The following is a 16,072-nucleotide window of genomic DNA, read 5'->3' as shown; positions in this document are numbered from 1 at the left end:
TATTAGTCAGCAGAACTCTAAACCTTTGGCCCAATGCTTACCAGTAATAAGACAAAATATGTGGAATGCCTGTGACAGTGCACCTTCTCACAGTGGATATTTCCCCCATTCTTTGCAGTTTTCCCTTACATGCTTTATTCTAGACGCAGTCTTTCCAGTGCAACACAGAGCAGTACTTTTACTTCTGTGATCCATGAAGGAATGCATCAGTGGACCCAGCCCAAAATCAAAGAGGCAGATTCTTAGCTGATGTAAATTGTCATAGTTCTAATGGCAACCCCATTCTTCCACTGGAACTACGACAATTTACACCCTCTGATAATCTGCCCCATAATTTGTTTTGGCTTTTTTTTTTTCTGGCTACCCTCTCACTTTGCAAATTCAACAGCATACCAATTTCCTGCCCATTACCACCCACAGGCCTTTAAAACATTACTGCTTTCCAAGGATCTCAAGCCAACTGAATATGTTTCTGATTATAATATCCCAGTTATATAAACTTGCATTTTTGTAGCTGAATCTCATTGTGTTATTTCCTAGTCATGTTTCTAACCTACCTTGTTTTATATCTGTCTACATATCTAATTCAACCCTTCTATCCCCACATTTAACCTGCAAATTTAATTAACATGCTATTTTTCTGCTTCCAAACTATTAAAGTTGTTATATTTACAGCTCTTTGGAATTTCATGGCAGAAGCACGCACACTACACTAGAAACATTGCATCTGGTCTTGGCAGACAATGATTCAGAATTAAATATGAAATTTCACAGATATGTACTTTTGATAGCAAATATGGACATCACACCATGCTCTTCAAGAGGTGAGTGAATAAAAGCTGTTTGCAGGTAGACCTGAATTCAACTCAGACTGTGAACATATCACTATAACAGTTTAAGTACTATAATTTGTTACAATTTCCACAACTACTCTGTTTTCAAACAAGGGAGCTGTTGAATTGCTGATACACTTTATATTTTAACTCATGGAAATCAAACTAATATTTGAAACCTTGGTCCTTTCAAAAATTTAAGATGAGGCTAGCTCATCAGTTCTGGAATCTAACAAACCAGTCTTTGGGTTAGGTATTTGCCCTCCCCCCACTTTTCTTAAACATTTTATCCCAGCTGCCAGGTCTTTTTAACCAGCTTCCTTCCCACCACACCATACCCTTCCATGCCAGCAGTACACCAGCATAATATTCCCTTTTGGCTGCCCAGTTTACCTCTAGTTCTCCATGTTTCTCCCTTAAAGAGCAAGCCCTTCCTAGACCCTACGTTCCCAGCTGCCCACTACTCCCATAACCTTCTTCTCTTCCCCCCTCTCACATGACTATAAGACCCTCCCGGAAGCACAACCCACTATGCCACCATCCTTTATTATTCAGCACACGCAGGTCAACAGGAAAAGATTTTCAGAATTTAGAACACACACGCAACTTTTGAAAACATCTTTTTGTAACAGAAGTCTACACATATCTAACCATTTTTAATAGAGGCAAATTTCTTCTTCAAAACAATCTTGAATAATCTGTGTGAAGTTCGTAGTTCCAGAACACTCACACAATGTTTAGTATAATTCTTTCAACATCTGGACATCAAAATAATACATTAACGCTAACACAGTTTTTAAACACACACTTTGCTCAACAAATAGGAAGCAAGTGATTTGTTGCTAAGAGTAGATTTCAGACAAAAACGTGTTTAGAAGTCCAGTTAATTATGCCTTTATTTAAACAAAAACAAAAGACAGTTTAACGTTTTCATGCAACATACACACTTGGATCTTAAATAATCATGACAAACAACAGAAGTAGTTAAGGAATGCTGCACTAATCATAGACCTTAGTGGATATACAAAAAGACTCAACATTGTAGGTTATTTAAAGTAAAGAATATCTTAAATACTTTCCCAAAATACTGCAGCAGCCAAGACAGTGTTATGCCTTACAAGGGCACAGGAATGTAATTTAGAAGTCACACAGGAACTACCCATTTCCTTTAAAATCATTGCGCAAGACAAAAGCAACATTCAACTTCACATACTGATTTTACACCGAGTTTCTATGCAGTACCTTTTTATCCAAATAGCAAAAGTTAGAAATTTCTTTGTTTGATAAACTTCAATTACATTTTTCCTTGATTTTACCTGTAGTAGCCATTTTATTTAAAAGAGGGCAGGTTTGGCACTTTTATACTGATGTCACCAATATTAATATTTCTTGGGATCTCTGGAAGATTCATATTCTTTACAGCTGACACAGCCCGGGCTGGGGCTCCTGCTAAACCAGCCTGTATACAGAAGTAAAGAAAAAAATACAACACAGGTGAAGCCTACAAGTGGTATAGACAGACAGCACTAACATTTAAATTGTTCCCATAGTTACGAGATTAGGAAGACCAGATGGTAGTTTGGGTTGGAATGAAATGGGTTATTTGGAAATACTAAACCAGAAAGAGAAAACAGTTCACATGAAGTCTAAAATATTACGGAAACATGCTGTGTCAATTTGATGAAAAGTATATGGGAGTAGGGAAGGACCAGAGGAAACCAAGTAAGTAATATGTAGGTTGTAAAACCACCACTCTGAGATATAGCTGAAGCTAACATACAGTCTTTAACTTGTACTGATCCTAAAGCCACTTATATGATACATAATCTCAAATCATTCGAGACACCTGCAATTCCTAAGAATATCGGGACATTAACAGTCATAGCTTAATTTTATTGGCTTGCATCAAGTCAAACATTAAACAATTTTATTTTGTGTTAATTTCCTCTGCGCTAATCTTTAAATAGTTAAAACCACTCATTAATATATCTGTAAAATAAAAACGTTACAACTGATTTTATCCTAGTACTGCCATTTAGACAAAGTTTCTGCCATGCCTATGTACCAGGGGCTAGATCCCCAGCTGGTGTAAACTGACATAGTTCTGCAAACTTCTATGCAGCTACGCCAATTTACAGCGAACTAATGATCTGATCCCAAGTCTGTATGAGGTGCAAATCACCCATACAACTCTATTTTAAATGTGTTTGTACAGTAGTTGTTTTTTTAATGATTTATTCTAGTATCTCTTTTAAAAAGTAATGACTTGAAGAATATATAATTTAGCATCAAAGGCGCATATTTTTAGAACTGCACCACCACCAACAAAAATGTGTACATTCCTATTCTACAACTGCACACAACCACAGTAATTACATGCATGCAATTCTGAAAAGCTGGGCCTAACATTTTCAATGGAATGCAAAACAAAGCATGAATCATTTGATTTTCTTCTGCCCACTTACTAAAGAAGCTGATTTTTTCCCCTTTAATATTTAAGAGGCGGGGGGAAATGCTCATGAGTTAAGTCTTTCTATGCCAAGCATTATTACCATGTAGATTTTTTGTATGGCCAAATGACAAGTTGTATCCCCTGAAAACAAAGATTTGTAGTAGAAATACTGACTAAATAATTTCCAACTCAGAACCCTATGGGATACAGAGAACCTCTCCCCATTATTAGTTCCTAAATACAGATGTTCCTAATTAAAAGCATAAAGAATTATTTAAAAATAGAAACTAGAATCAAATCACCATTGTATTTACTAGTGTACAGAAAAGCTAAAACTTATTTTAAACACCAAAACTTTTCCCCTTAATAAAACAACTTATTGCACATGTATGGTCACATGTAGAATATGAAAACAAGACTGACTATCTTGCTGAAACATATGTAGAATTACTTGTGTCAGTATTTCAGGTTTACAACACAAGAAAGAGACCCAAAAGCAGATAGACAAACTGCTGGCTGCTCTCACTGATATTACTTTTTTTAAAAAGTCTGCAAAATGGTTTTAAAAAGCAAAAGGTATTTGGAAAGATAGAAATGTAAATTTAATATTCTCTAAATTAAGAACATTAAAAATCTGTCTGCTGAAGCTTAACATAGTGCTTAATACATTAGCAATTTTTTTAAATTAAAGTTTACGTAGGCAATTCTCAAAACTAAATCTTAGACAGCAATATTCCTGTATAATATTTATACTTGGGGGACTTAAGTAATGCAACTAATATAAACAAATGGTAAGAAAAAAATGTAAATGCTATTCCAATAAACAAAAGATTAAGCCTTCAGAGATGGAAGGTGTCTAAGGTTTTATTATAAACTGGGTACGGACCCTGAATTTTGAGTAAGCAACATAGCAAAAAAGAATGGTGGTCTTCTGGAGACATCCGACTCATACTTGCTCATAAAAGCATTTTCTGTAATTAATTACTGCTCAAAATACAGTCTCTACATGTAATGTATAATGTTTTTAAAAGAAAGTTTGTAGTATTTACAGTAATTGGGCTAAGGTGCATGTGACCTCTGTGGTATCAGCTTGCAGTGAATAAAAAACCCACAGATATGCAACAATTTATTAGATATTGCTAAGCAATACCCAGATTTAAAGACGGACTACAAAGTGGAACAGTACTTATTTTTCCTTTCTACTGCTCTTTTACAAGGACTAAAGTTGATCTAAGATTCTCCCCAACCCTATACAATTTTGTTTTTATACAAAAGAGCCAGAAAAACATAAGATTAAATCCTCACTACTTCTCTGGACTTTTTATGCCCCGTGGAAGAGTTAGTGCAGTGCAAATGGGCTCTTGAAGTTTCAGATCCAGCCACAGGAGAAGCAGGGCTGAGGCAGACAGCTGTGAGTCTGTCTTCTGAGGACCCCTCACAAACACTGGCATAAGAGGCATTACAGGGTTGAGAAGGGCATATCAGGGGTGGCACTGCAACACTAGAGATTCCAGGCAGTGCTGCAGCACACAAGCAGCCAGGCCATGCTGCTGTAACTTAAACAGTGCCCTACCCCCATCATGGCTTTCTGGGGAGCATGAAGTACCCCAGAACTGGGAAAGCTAGAAGCCTCTTCATGGGCTGAGGTACAGTACAGAACCTCACCTAAAAAGAATATCAGAAGTACTGGATCCTGACTTCCCTCTTGTAGCTGGAAAACTGTCACCATCATCTCAACTCCATGAGAAAGGAAGTCAGGACCTGGTATTACTAATATAAAAACTCACAAGTAGAATTAAAAAAAAAAAACTTGAGGCTCACTTTATACATCATAAAAGAGCACTGCGCCAAGCACAGCACTACTTTTTTGTGGTTCACCTTTAAAAAAAAACATAATGCAATAATATAATGCAACAAGAAATTGATTTTAAAACCTCCTTTTGGATTTGAGTCTTGAAACATCTGTATTAATACACAAATAACTGTTCAGAAAGTTTTACAAGATACCAAATAAATAAATAAATGTTAATTTCCTCCTCTAACTTGATTTCTCTCTCTTTAAATACAATAGTCAATCACAGGAGAAAAATCCTTTGAGCAATTCCAAGAATAGGACAATGTAAACTGTTTTCCATACAGAAGATGTAAATACTGTTAAAGCAGCAACAAAAGCAATGAATTATATAATTTAAAACTTAAACAATGGGAGATCAGCAAAGTACTATAAATAATGCACGTGGTCCACATAGACAGACATGGGTGGCAATTTAAAACACAGATGTCTTTCTAGGTAACTAGGATGGAGATCCCGTACCCTAATTTAATGCAGATTAGGGTTTGGGCAAAAATTTACCCGAATTTAATGAAAGATAATTTTTCTTTTTTGGATGGACAAATAAAAACTTGAACATAACTGGTCATTATTTTTACCTACCTGTAGCTATCCTCTTTACACAGACTTACAGTCCCTGACTCCCACCCCAAGAAAAAGAAGACACAATTGAGAATTATTTAAAATACCATGACTGACACCCAAAAAATAAAATAGTAAAAATAAAAACAAATAAAAACACAGTTTTAACTAAAGTTCATCTATGATAATTTTGGTTTAAAATCAAAGAATATCCTTGATAGAAGGACTATGGCATTTCAGATTCACTTGCAGGCAGAAAAGGGGCAAACAGTTTCCAGAGTGAAAGATAAGGATTCATCTTCATATACTGAAGCGTAGACATTCTCAAGCCACCACACCCTTTTCTCCTAAAGTCCCCTTTATTAAATGGTTTTGTGATTTGACATATGTAGCATTTACATACTGCAATGCCCTTTTAGCACAACCATTCTCACAATTTTATAAGCACAAGACAAAGTCATACAGTACTTCTAAGATAAAGAGGTCTAAAAAATATCTGACTAAAGGTTATTATATACTGAATGCATCAGCAGACTTATCAATGTTTAGTAAGTCAAATAGTAAACTGGTGATCAATTCTGCTATTTTTCTGTAATTCCTGCTGCCAAGAGTAAATTTAATTTATAAAAGAAAAGAGGAAACACAAGAAATACTTCAATTTGTTCATAAAAGGTTTGCTGCACGTACCTGATGAGAAAGTAGTTACTGTAATATTGCACAGTATAGCTTTCAACTACTTTTATTATTCAATACTTTAGTAGAAAAGTTAGGGTAGCGAAGGAAAAATTATAACACTTTAAAAAACTAAGTGGCAAGCCTTGATCATGCAGTGAATTATGAAGGTTCACAGCAAGCAAAATGATCTAAGCAAGTGAAAATGAAATTTCTCAAGCATGTTCATGAAGTTTTAGAAGTACGGTATGAACTTGCATATAGCTGTTATTACAATGAACCAAACACCATATTTTCCCCCTAGCTGCTTTGTATTCTCCATTTCACTGTTAAAAAATATTGTACACTAATCCTGAAACACCTGATATATTAATGCTTTATTCACAGCCACTGCAAAATGTTTGTAAACCTGATCACATACTTAAAGGCTTGTGGCTTCAACATGAATTATCAATGCCACATAAGAAACTTTAAATAATATGACTGTTTTGCTTAAGATCAAAGCTAGCACATTCCGTTCAGTAGCACAAATAGAAAATGTTCTTCTATATATCAAATGAGAAATTTCAATTCACTTAAATACTAAATATGTTAGGTATAATTTGAGGTCATTATTTTGTTAATATGGTAGTTATGTCACAATATTCTTTCCTGATAATCCTGGGATAATGTGTTACATGAAGATAACCCTAGAAATGTTGATTTTATTCATATTTTTAAAAAAAGATCTCAAGTATACTGGAACAGATTACTGGTGCTTTGCAAGTTTAGGTAATATTCATGTATGCTTCTTAGAAGACAAATGGATAAATATTTAGGCTGCCCTCCCAACAGCTCCACAAGAAGCTAGCTGTTAGTAAAAAGGAGGTACACAACTATGCAGCTTACTTGAAAATGAATTAATGAAGGCTGAAACCCTGCTAGAGAAACTGGTTTTTCCACATGTATTGGAATGTACTTGGATATCACTGCTGCTGGTGTTTTATACCAACTCCTCCTCCCAGAAGAAGTATGATTTCAAAGCAGCAGGGTTATGAATAGGATGAAAGGATGCAGTACAGAATATAAAGGAATGATCATGTTCTCTGCTCATGAGGTTAGATAAATGAACAGAATTAGAGAAAAAACAAAATGAAGTCTGAAGGTATATCAAAATGAGGCCAAACAGATAGAAGACTTAGACATACTCTTAGAAATTTCAAGCACTTGAATCACAAAGATAGTAATGGATGGGAATGATTTTTTGTTTGATTGTTTTTTTCTTTAAATTGCCAGACCCAAAAATAAAAAACAGAATGTTTGAACACAACAGAAAAAAAAAAGTAGCAATTTTTCAATAGTTTTTGGCATATTATCTCCTCTTTCTTACATAGTGAAATACGTCTTATTTTCAGTGACTTGAGGAGGCAGAAATGAGGGTGGTAATTTGTTTGGATTACTTTCTTCATATAATACAAGAAGTTTCAAATTCAAGTAAAACATGTTCTTACCATATAAAATATTTTTACACTAAACCTTTAAAATGAAGAATAGTAAAACCTGACTTCAGATAAGCTATACTTGTTAAATCTGCTTTTTAAAATGGGAAGATATACTACTTGCATAGTCTATCCTTTATCCAATAAAAAGAGTCTCTTAAAAGAGAATAGCAAAATTATTTACAACCCAGTGGATTTCAAATTCCAATTACAAAAGAAAAAAAATAAATAAGTGGAGCTGATTTTTTTTGAAGAATATTTCATTTCAAAGGTAGTCTATAACTAATGCACATTGACATTCAAATGACTGTGTTGTACTTAATGTTTCAAATAACCAGGGTCAAAGGGGCAGTCAGCACATTCTGAACTTAAAATGTACACTTCCTCGTCCATTTCAAAATTCTTTTGTTCATATCTGTCTTGGATCACTGGCTGTTGCTCCATAAGACTCCCTGTGAAAATTCCAGGGTGTCTCCTGAAGGAGCAAATGATCCTCAACTACACTGGACATCAGCACTTGCAAAAGGAGAAAAATATACATTTGAAGTTCATTATGTGCCGACTGTCCTTTGACCCTGTTCGTTAGTGACATTCAGCACAATAACGTTAACCTTAAAAAGCCAATAACATCTGTAGGTCATCTTTACATTTCACCTCTACAATTTTAAAGTCTATGGATTATTCAGTATTTATTTGGGATCAAACTGTTAAAACAAACATGCTTTGTTGTTTATCTACAACTTGTTCTAAAATTTCACTCCAATACAAGAGCATAAAGGTTCTGATTTTTAGTTTGGAAGCTGTACCATTAGAGCTAACACTAACTATGCTAAGGCTCTCATGGTCAGGATGTTCCTGACCACACACTTAGAGTTTAAGTTTTTCAATCATGTGACACTGCACTAGTAATGTCAGCTATTTGTGTGCTCAACTGTTATTCAGTTTAATATTTTTTTAATTCCAAAAATATCCATAATTTTTCTTATTTAAATGCCGACATAAAAAACCGCAAAGTTAAATTCTACAATGTAGGAAGAAAAAACATTAAAATAAAGAACACATGAAGTAAATGACAAGCTAGTAAAATACACTATGGCCAATAAAAGATGAGGGAACTGCAAGAAGAAACTAGCACAAAAAATAGGCTACAAGGACTGGCATGGGTATATTAACACATAATTTTTGAGTCTGGCCTAAATAATTTATTGCCTTTGACATCATTTTGCTTTCTCTTTTTGTTAAAAATACATTTTTTCTCAAAGTCAGCAATACCTGTGTCTACCTGTCCTGTCTGGGAGACTGAAAGATAAAGGTCTGTAAGAGAGAAGAATGGAAAGAGCTAGAAAAGATCAGGAGGTTTGGAAAACTGACTTAAAAGTAAGACTAAATTCACACCAGCTGAACACACCAAATAGAACACAAGTAGCCCAGTTTTAACTGGGGACCTGATAGCATCCCAATGATCTTCTCCCAAGCTTCCCTCCCTTAATCCCAAATCACAGTAATGTTTTTGATTCAGACGGATTGACCAGGAATCCATTCAGGGACCAACAATGCTGCTCCTTAGTCACATGTGTCAGTGATGAGGCACATGGGACACACTTCCTCTCCCTCCAGAAAGGGGCATATTGCCTCAGTACCACACTCATATTCTCATAGTCCAGGTGACAAAAGAGTAGAGCCAGAAATCAAACCTGGGACTCCATCACAACAATGCAAAGCGCTACTATTCTGCCAAGGGCCCTGGCTAAGTAGCCTTTGGTTTGACAAAGGAATTTGTTACTCACATTTGTGAATGCAATAAGCACGTTTAATTCTTCATGTTAAATTTCAACTGAAGTCCAATTAAAAAAATTGGAGAAGCTTAACTGTTCAAATGTTTATGACATACAACAGTAAGGCAAACAAAGTCTACATATAATATCTTGCATTTTGGTCTATTGAAACTGAATCCAAAATATACCACACCTATCCAGCCCACTTTATATTAAAATGTAAGTGAAATGTAGGTAATTTCTGAAGATGTAGGCTAAATATATTTAGTGAAATTTGCCATTTTAGCTGCAAAAGGAAAAGCAGCTTATTCTTCATACAATTACTTTCTGTATCCAAGCATTTCTAATAGACGGGAACCATGCTAAAGTCAAGAGCTGTAAAGTGTTTGGAAGCCTTGGTAATCTTATGAGTATGACGTACAGATCCTATTGAAAACAGCCTCTGGAGAGCTCTTGTTCATTTATTTCTAATATTGTTTCAATCATAGGTTATCAAAATGACAAGATCCACTGATTTCTAAAACTCTGCTACAAAAGAACTTTAATATATCATGTGGATACATATTTCAATTCAAGGTTTGTATCTTGTCAGTTCACCTTTGGGAAAAATGAGCTGAGACACAATAACTTTAGTCAAAAAGGACAAAGGAGAAGAAACAGTGATCTGGGAATTAATGAAGATTAGGTATACATGTAACAAATGACTAATGAATTAACTGAGTAAACATTCACCATGGACTCTAGAGTATCATAATATTACATTAACTGTCAGAGCTGAAAAAGGAACAGTAACTATACTCAAAATCTGCATTAATGAAGAGCAGATTGTGAAGCTATACACTCCATCCCAGTCACCAAGTATTTCAATTTACTACTACTATAAATTTACCTTCTATAATTCATTGCTCTATACAACAGGCAAAATTGCTATGTGGCTGATATATGGAGCCAAACTTCCTATGAGCCAAATTAATTACTTGTTTGTATTTTTCTATCAATTAGTTTTGTATTTCAGGCATCAGATTAAGAAAAAGGTAGTTAACTTGCAGATGAGGTAGTGGGAAACAATAATAAATAGGGCTCACTGCACTCGACTGACAGATTTGAGGTGAGTAATCAAAAGACTGTTCTCTAGCTGATTTAGCAACAGAATTGACAAGTTAGTAAATCAATACCTTAGCTAGTGTTTTTAGGCAGAGCTTAAAGAAGTTCTTCAAACACCAAGAAATTATGCCTCTTAAACCTTAGGTTACTGTCTTGCTGTACCCACCATAGAAAATTATGTAAACAAGTTACTCAGATAGATCTTACCTTATTTTATAAGGGGGAAAAAAATAAAAAAAAATGTATCTCCAAGATCAATACTTTGTCAGACAGAAAGTTAAACAGGCATTTTGGGCATCTTATTTAATATTATAAATGTGTTCAGTCTGGGCATATACTGGCATAAACAGTACCATAGTGTCAAGTTGTGTGTTTCTCAGGGCTGGTCTACACTAAGGGGGAAAATCGATATAAGATATGCAACTTCAGCTACGTGAATAACGTAGCTGAAGTCGAAGTATCTTATATCGATCACTTACCCGTCCTCACGGCGCGGGATCGATGTCCGGGGCTCTCCATGTCGACTCCGCCACCGCCGTTCGCGGTGGTGGAGTTCAGGAATCGATAGGAGCGCGTTCGGGGATCGATATATCGCGTCTAGATGAGACGCGATATATCGATCCCTGAAAAATCGATCGCTACCCGCCGATACGGCGGGTAGTGAAGATGTAGCCTCAGTCAGTGCTGTGCTGCTTCTTGAAGTGACTAAGAAGTGGTGCAAAATGGAAAATCACAGTCAGACAGACAGACCGAAAGGGCTGCTATGCCAGATTATGAATTAGGAGTAACAGTATAAATGGCTGGACATAACATAGTTTCAGAGCTCATTTCTCACTTAATTTGGTAGATGTAATAAAAATATTTGTTTAAATGGAAACTATTAAATTTGCAGTGTTTTCCCAAATTGAACAGCAGCAATGAGCTTCCAGAAAATGGTAATTGGTCAGACGCAGGATTATTGCCTCTCACAAACACGGATCAGCCAAGGAGGTTTAGCTAACAAATTGCTGGTATACTGGTTTACACTGCAAGTGACACAATATAAAAAGATCATAACATTTGATGTCACAGTTATATTACTTCTAGCATTCTCCACACTGCAAATTAAATTCAGCAGTACTAAACTAAGCCAATTAGATCTCAGGTTCTGCAGAATCCAACACTTGGCACTGAATTTATTTAAACTAGTTATATCCTGTCAGTGAACTGGTGATATCCAGAAGTATAAATTTGAGCACATCTGCTTACTCAAATTTATCTGGCCATTGTACATACAGAATGTAGTCTTCCTATTTGAAGGTACACTGAAGACCAAATCTTAGGGTTTTTCTGCATGAACAGTTAGGACTGTGGCAAACTGAATAGTAGAATCTACCCTGCACTTGCCTACTGCAGTCTCACGGTCCATGTGCAGCCTGCTGACATGCCTGAACAGTTCATTACTGCCCTTTAATCTATATCAGGGATCGGCAACCTTTCAGCAGTGGTGTGCCGAGTCTTCATGTATACACTTTAATTTAAGGCTTCACGTGCCGGTAATACATTTTAACATTTTTTAGAAGGTCTCTCTAAAATGCAGATCTTATCAGTTTAGTGTGATCCTTGCCCTTGCTTTTCCTTGCTGAGTTTTCCAACGTCTGGCACGTATTTGGATACTTTAAGCTGCACACAGGCTTCTGAGTGATCAGTTGTTAATCGGCTGGAATCCCAGAATGGCAGCTGAGGTGAGTGGAGCTGGCGGCTGGTAGGGCTGAGCAAGGCTGGAGGCCTGGTCCCTGTCTGGCAGGGGGCCTGCGCTGGAACTCCCACCGGAAGCAAGGTGAGTGGGGCTGCAGCGGGGACCTCGGCTGGCAAGGGGCCAGCAGCCAGAACCCCAAAGTGGCGGTGGGCTGAGCGGCTCAGCCCGCCCCAGCTCTGGAGTTTCAGCCACCAGCTCCTGCCAGCCGGGGTCTCAGCCCGTTGCCGACCTGGAGTTTCTTCACCCAGGCCGGCAGCAGGCGCTGCGTGGGACCGGCGGTGGGACCCCAGCTGGCAGAAGCCAGCGGCAGAAACCCTAGAGCGGCGGTGGGCTGAGCGGCTCAGCACGCGGCGCGTGCCATCAAAAAAAAAATAAAAAATCGATTCACGTGCCACCTTTGGCACGCATGCCATAGGTTGCCAAACTCGATCTATATTCCTCTTTGAAACGGGACTAGCTCAAAGTGCTCTAACAAACTCTGCGCATCAGCAGGATGTGCACAAATAGTGAGACTATGGTGGGGTTGTGTGAGGTAGCTTCAGATCCCAGGTTCTGCAGTCTAATTGTTCATGTAGACAAGCTCTTGTCACTGCAAATAATGGCAGAACTCCCATCTGTTAAATGGGACCAGGATTGGGCTTTAAATGCATAATTACCCTCCCACTTCCACCCCAGTTTATCATTTTGTGTTGAAGTATTACTATGATACCAAATACACTACCACTTATTTAACACTTTACAAGCTTGTTAGGAGACAGGTGTGTATATGTATGTGTGTGTGTATATATACACACACACACCCTTAAATTCTACAGCCAGTATTGGGTTCCATCATGAAGAAAAACAAACAAAACAAGAAGCCAAGGGCTTGAGAGGAAGAAATTTAAAAGACTATCAATGCACACTGATACCAATCGCAGATGTGGCTTTGTTTGATAAAAGTAACAAAAGAATAATTAGCTACTATTCTATGCAATTATCACAAAAGATGAAATGTATCACATACTAAATGTGCATTGTAAATTTTTAGCACTATAAGCAAGCAGCTGTATATAGGATGGTATTGAAGGACAAACAGCAAAGGTTGCATATCATGCTGATATTATGATCATGCTTTAAGTTAAAGCTCATTATAGAGTCTCTCAGCCTTACCTCAGATTTCTCCAGTTTATTTTGTGCATCAATTTGAGTGACAATTTCATTCATGTTGGTCTCCAAAACCATTCCACCCATGACCATTTCAGCCAGAATATTATGGACCTAAGAAAGATCACAAAAGATGATGTATTTTAAATCAGCAAACCACAGTCTGAGTGTCAAGGTTCAAACTACACTACTTACAGAAAATGTATATTTCTGGGTAATATCTAAACAGCCTTTTAAGAATTTTAGGGTCCAGAAAAAGTTGACATGAGTCCAAAGTCCACACAGCAAGACTGTCAGCACTGCCTGTTCGACGATTACCACTGGAATAAGTGAGACCACTAGTCTCCATTCCCTTTTTAGTCTTTTCTGCAGATACTGCCAACAAGGGTGCCAATTAATACCAGGTACACTAATATTTTTTAAGATGGGAGCATTTATGGGATTAAAAACATTGCTCAGAAACATACATAAGAGCAATTAGCACCTTGGACAGATAGTTCTTTGGTATGAAATAAAAAATAAATCAGTGTAAGCCAAAATAACCATATAAGTTTCATTCCATAACAAACCAGGCAGGATTAAGGGAAGTAGACTTGAGCTAGACAAGGAGGTTAATATCTTTTATTGGATCAACTTCTGTTGGTGAGAAAGACAAGATTTAGAGCCACACAGAGCTCTTCTTCAGGTCTAGGAAACAAAAGAGCAAAATGCAAGGTGGAACAGATTGTTTAGCATAAGTAGTTAGCACACACTGTAAAGGACCATTCAAGGTGAAGTGGCCCTTTAACACCTCTGCAGTCATAAAACAAAAAGAGGGGGGGTTAGTGGGTTACAGATTATTGTAGTAAACCATAAAGCCAGTGTTTCTGTTCAATACATGATTTTTAGAGTCTAGCAAAATAATGAATTTAAACTCCCAGGCTTGTCTTTTGATAGTGTTGTGCACATTTCCTTTGAAGATGAGGACTGATAGGTCAGACAGAGTGTGCGCTTTGTGAAAAGTGTTTGCACACAAGTGATAAGTTGTTTTTTGTCTGTTATTTTCCTGTGTGAGTTCGCTCAAGCACGCAGTGATTGTCTGGTTTCATCCACATAATTGTTATTGGGGCATTCAATGGACTGGATGAGGCATATCATATGCTGTCATAAACACATGTAGAATCCGTGGAAGGTGTGTTGTGTATCTGTGGGTGGGCGGTGCCGATCATCGCAGCAGTGGAGATATGTCAGCAGGTTTTGTATCTGTTGTTCTGACAGGACCTGAAGCCACTTTGAATTGATGTGTCCCAGTCTGTGGGGAGCTTGCTTTTGATGATTGTGGAGAGGCCAGGGGGCTGTCTCAAGGTCAGAAGTGGGAGTTCAGGATGGGGTACCCACTGAGTAAGGGTTATAACTGTTAGATGATATCCAGCATGGGCTTCAGTGTGGGGTGGTAGGCGACAACCAGGGGCATGTGGTCAGAGGGGGTCTTATCTCTGTATTGAAGCAGGCTTCCTCTGGGCATTTGGGTGGCCTGTTACATGACATGATCCACGTTTTTGGTGGAGTGTCGCTGTCAGGCAAAGGCAGCCCTAAATGTGCCAAGATATTCATCATGGAGCACATCTCCGTCGAGCACACTCTGTGGCATCACAGATTTCTTGGTGTGGCCACTGCATCCATGAAGGTAGGCATTGTGTTCTGTGGGATTTTTTGTATATGGTTGTCTACAGGGCTCTACCGCTGAAGTCAACTGTGGTGTCCAGGAAGTTGATTCTAGTGTGGGAGTGTTCCAGAGAGAGTATAATGGACGAATGGTAGTTGTTGAAGTTGTGGTAGAAATCTACGAGGGAGTTTACATATCAGTGATGTATTTCACGTATATCATTGGTTTCATGATGCATCGGTGCAGAATATCTTCTTCAAGGAGGTTCATGAAGAGGTTGGCATATTGGGGAACCATCCTAGTACCCATGGCTGTTCCCATGGTTTGAAAAAAAAGTTGTTGTATGTTGTATATAAAATTGTCATGAGTGAGGATGAAATGGATGAGTTTAGCAATGTATTTGGGGGTAGGTATGAGGATTGTCTTGTAAATATTTGAGGCAGAAAGCTATGCCATCATTGTGTATAGGCAAATGACATCCATGGTGGCAAGGATGGTGTTCTTACCAAAGTTAATATTGCTGAATTTGTGGAGGAAGTCAGTTTATCCTGGAGAAAGCTGGCCCTTTGTGGGGTGAGTGGTTTCTATGAGCCCTGATATTCCATTAGTAAGAGTGCCATAGCCAGATATGATGGATTTATCCGGGTTCCCTTGTTTGGGTATCTTGGGAAGCATGTAGATCTCTTGAATGGGTTTGTGGGGAATGAGTTTGTAGACTCTCTCTTGGTGTTGTCTGGGGAAGGTTATGATGATATCCTTAATCTCCTGGGTAAACTGTGATGTGGGTTTGAGTTCTTTATCATAGGTTGTGCCGAA

At 37.5% G+C, this 16,072-nt stretch overlaps 1 protein-coding gene across 2 annotated transcripts in view; it reads right to left on the bottom strand.

Annotated features, from left to right (window-relative positions):
• Positions 1-1,703: 1,703 nt before the first annotated feature.
• AP3S1 (adaptor related protein complex 3 subunit sigma 1) overlaps positions 1,704-16,072 on the bottom strand; it is a 40,709-nt gene continuing 26,340 nt past the window's right edge. For both annotated transcript variants that reach the window (XM_039543533.1, XM_039543532.1), the window contains 2 exons: positions 13,618-13,725; positions 1,704-2,292 (listed from right to left, as the gene is read on the bottom strand). In XM_039543533.1, the coding sequence (XP_039399467.1) occupies positions 2,164-2,292; positions 13,618-13,725 (237 nt within the window). In that variant the 3' untranslated portion in view covers positions 1,704-2,163. The remainder of the gene's footprint in view (positions 2,293-13,617; positions 13,726-16,072) is intronic.

The sequence above is a fragment of the Mauremys reevesii genome, linkage group 6 (assembly GCF_016161935.1).
Source record: "Mauremys reevesii isolate NIE-2019 linkage group 6, ASM1616193v1, whole genome shotgun sequence".
In the NCBI taxonomy this organism is placed as follows: Eukaryota; Metazoa; Chordata; order Testudines; family Geoemydidae; genus Mauremys; species Mauremys reevesii.
Note: the sequence above shows the minus strand (reverse complement) of the source record. Positions and strands in the feature narration are given on the sequence as shown.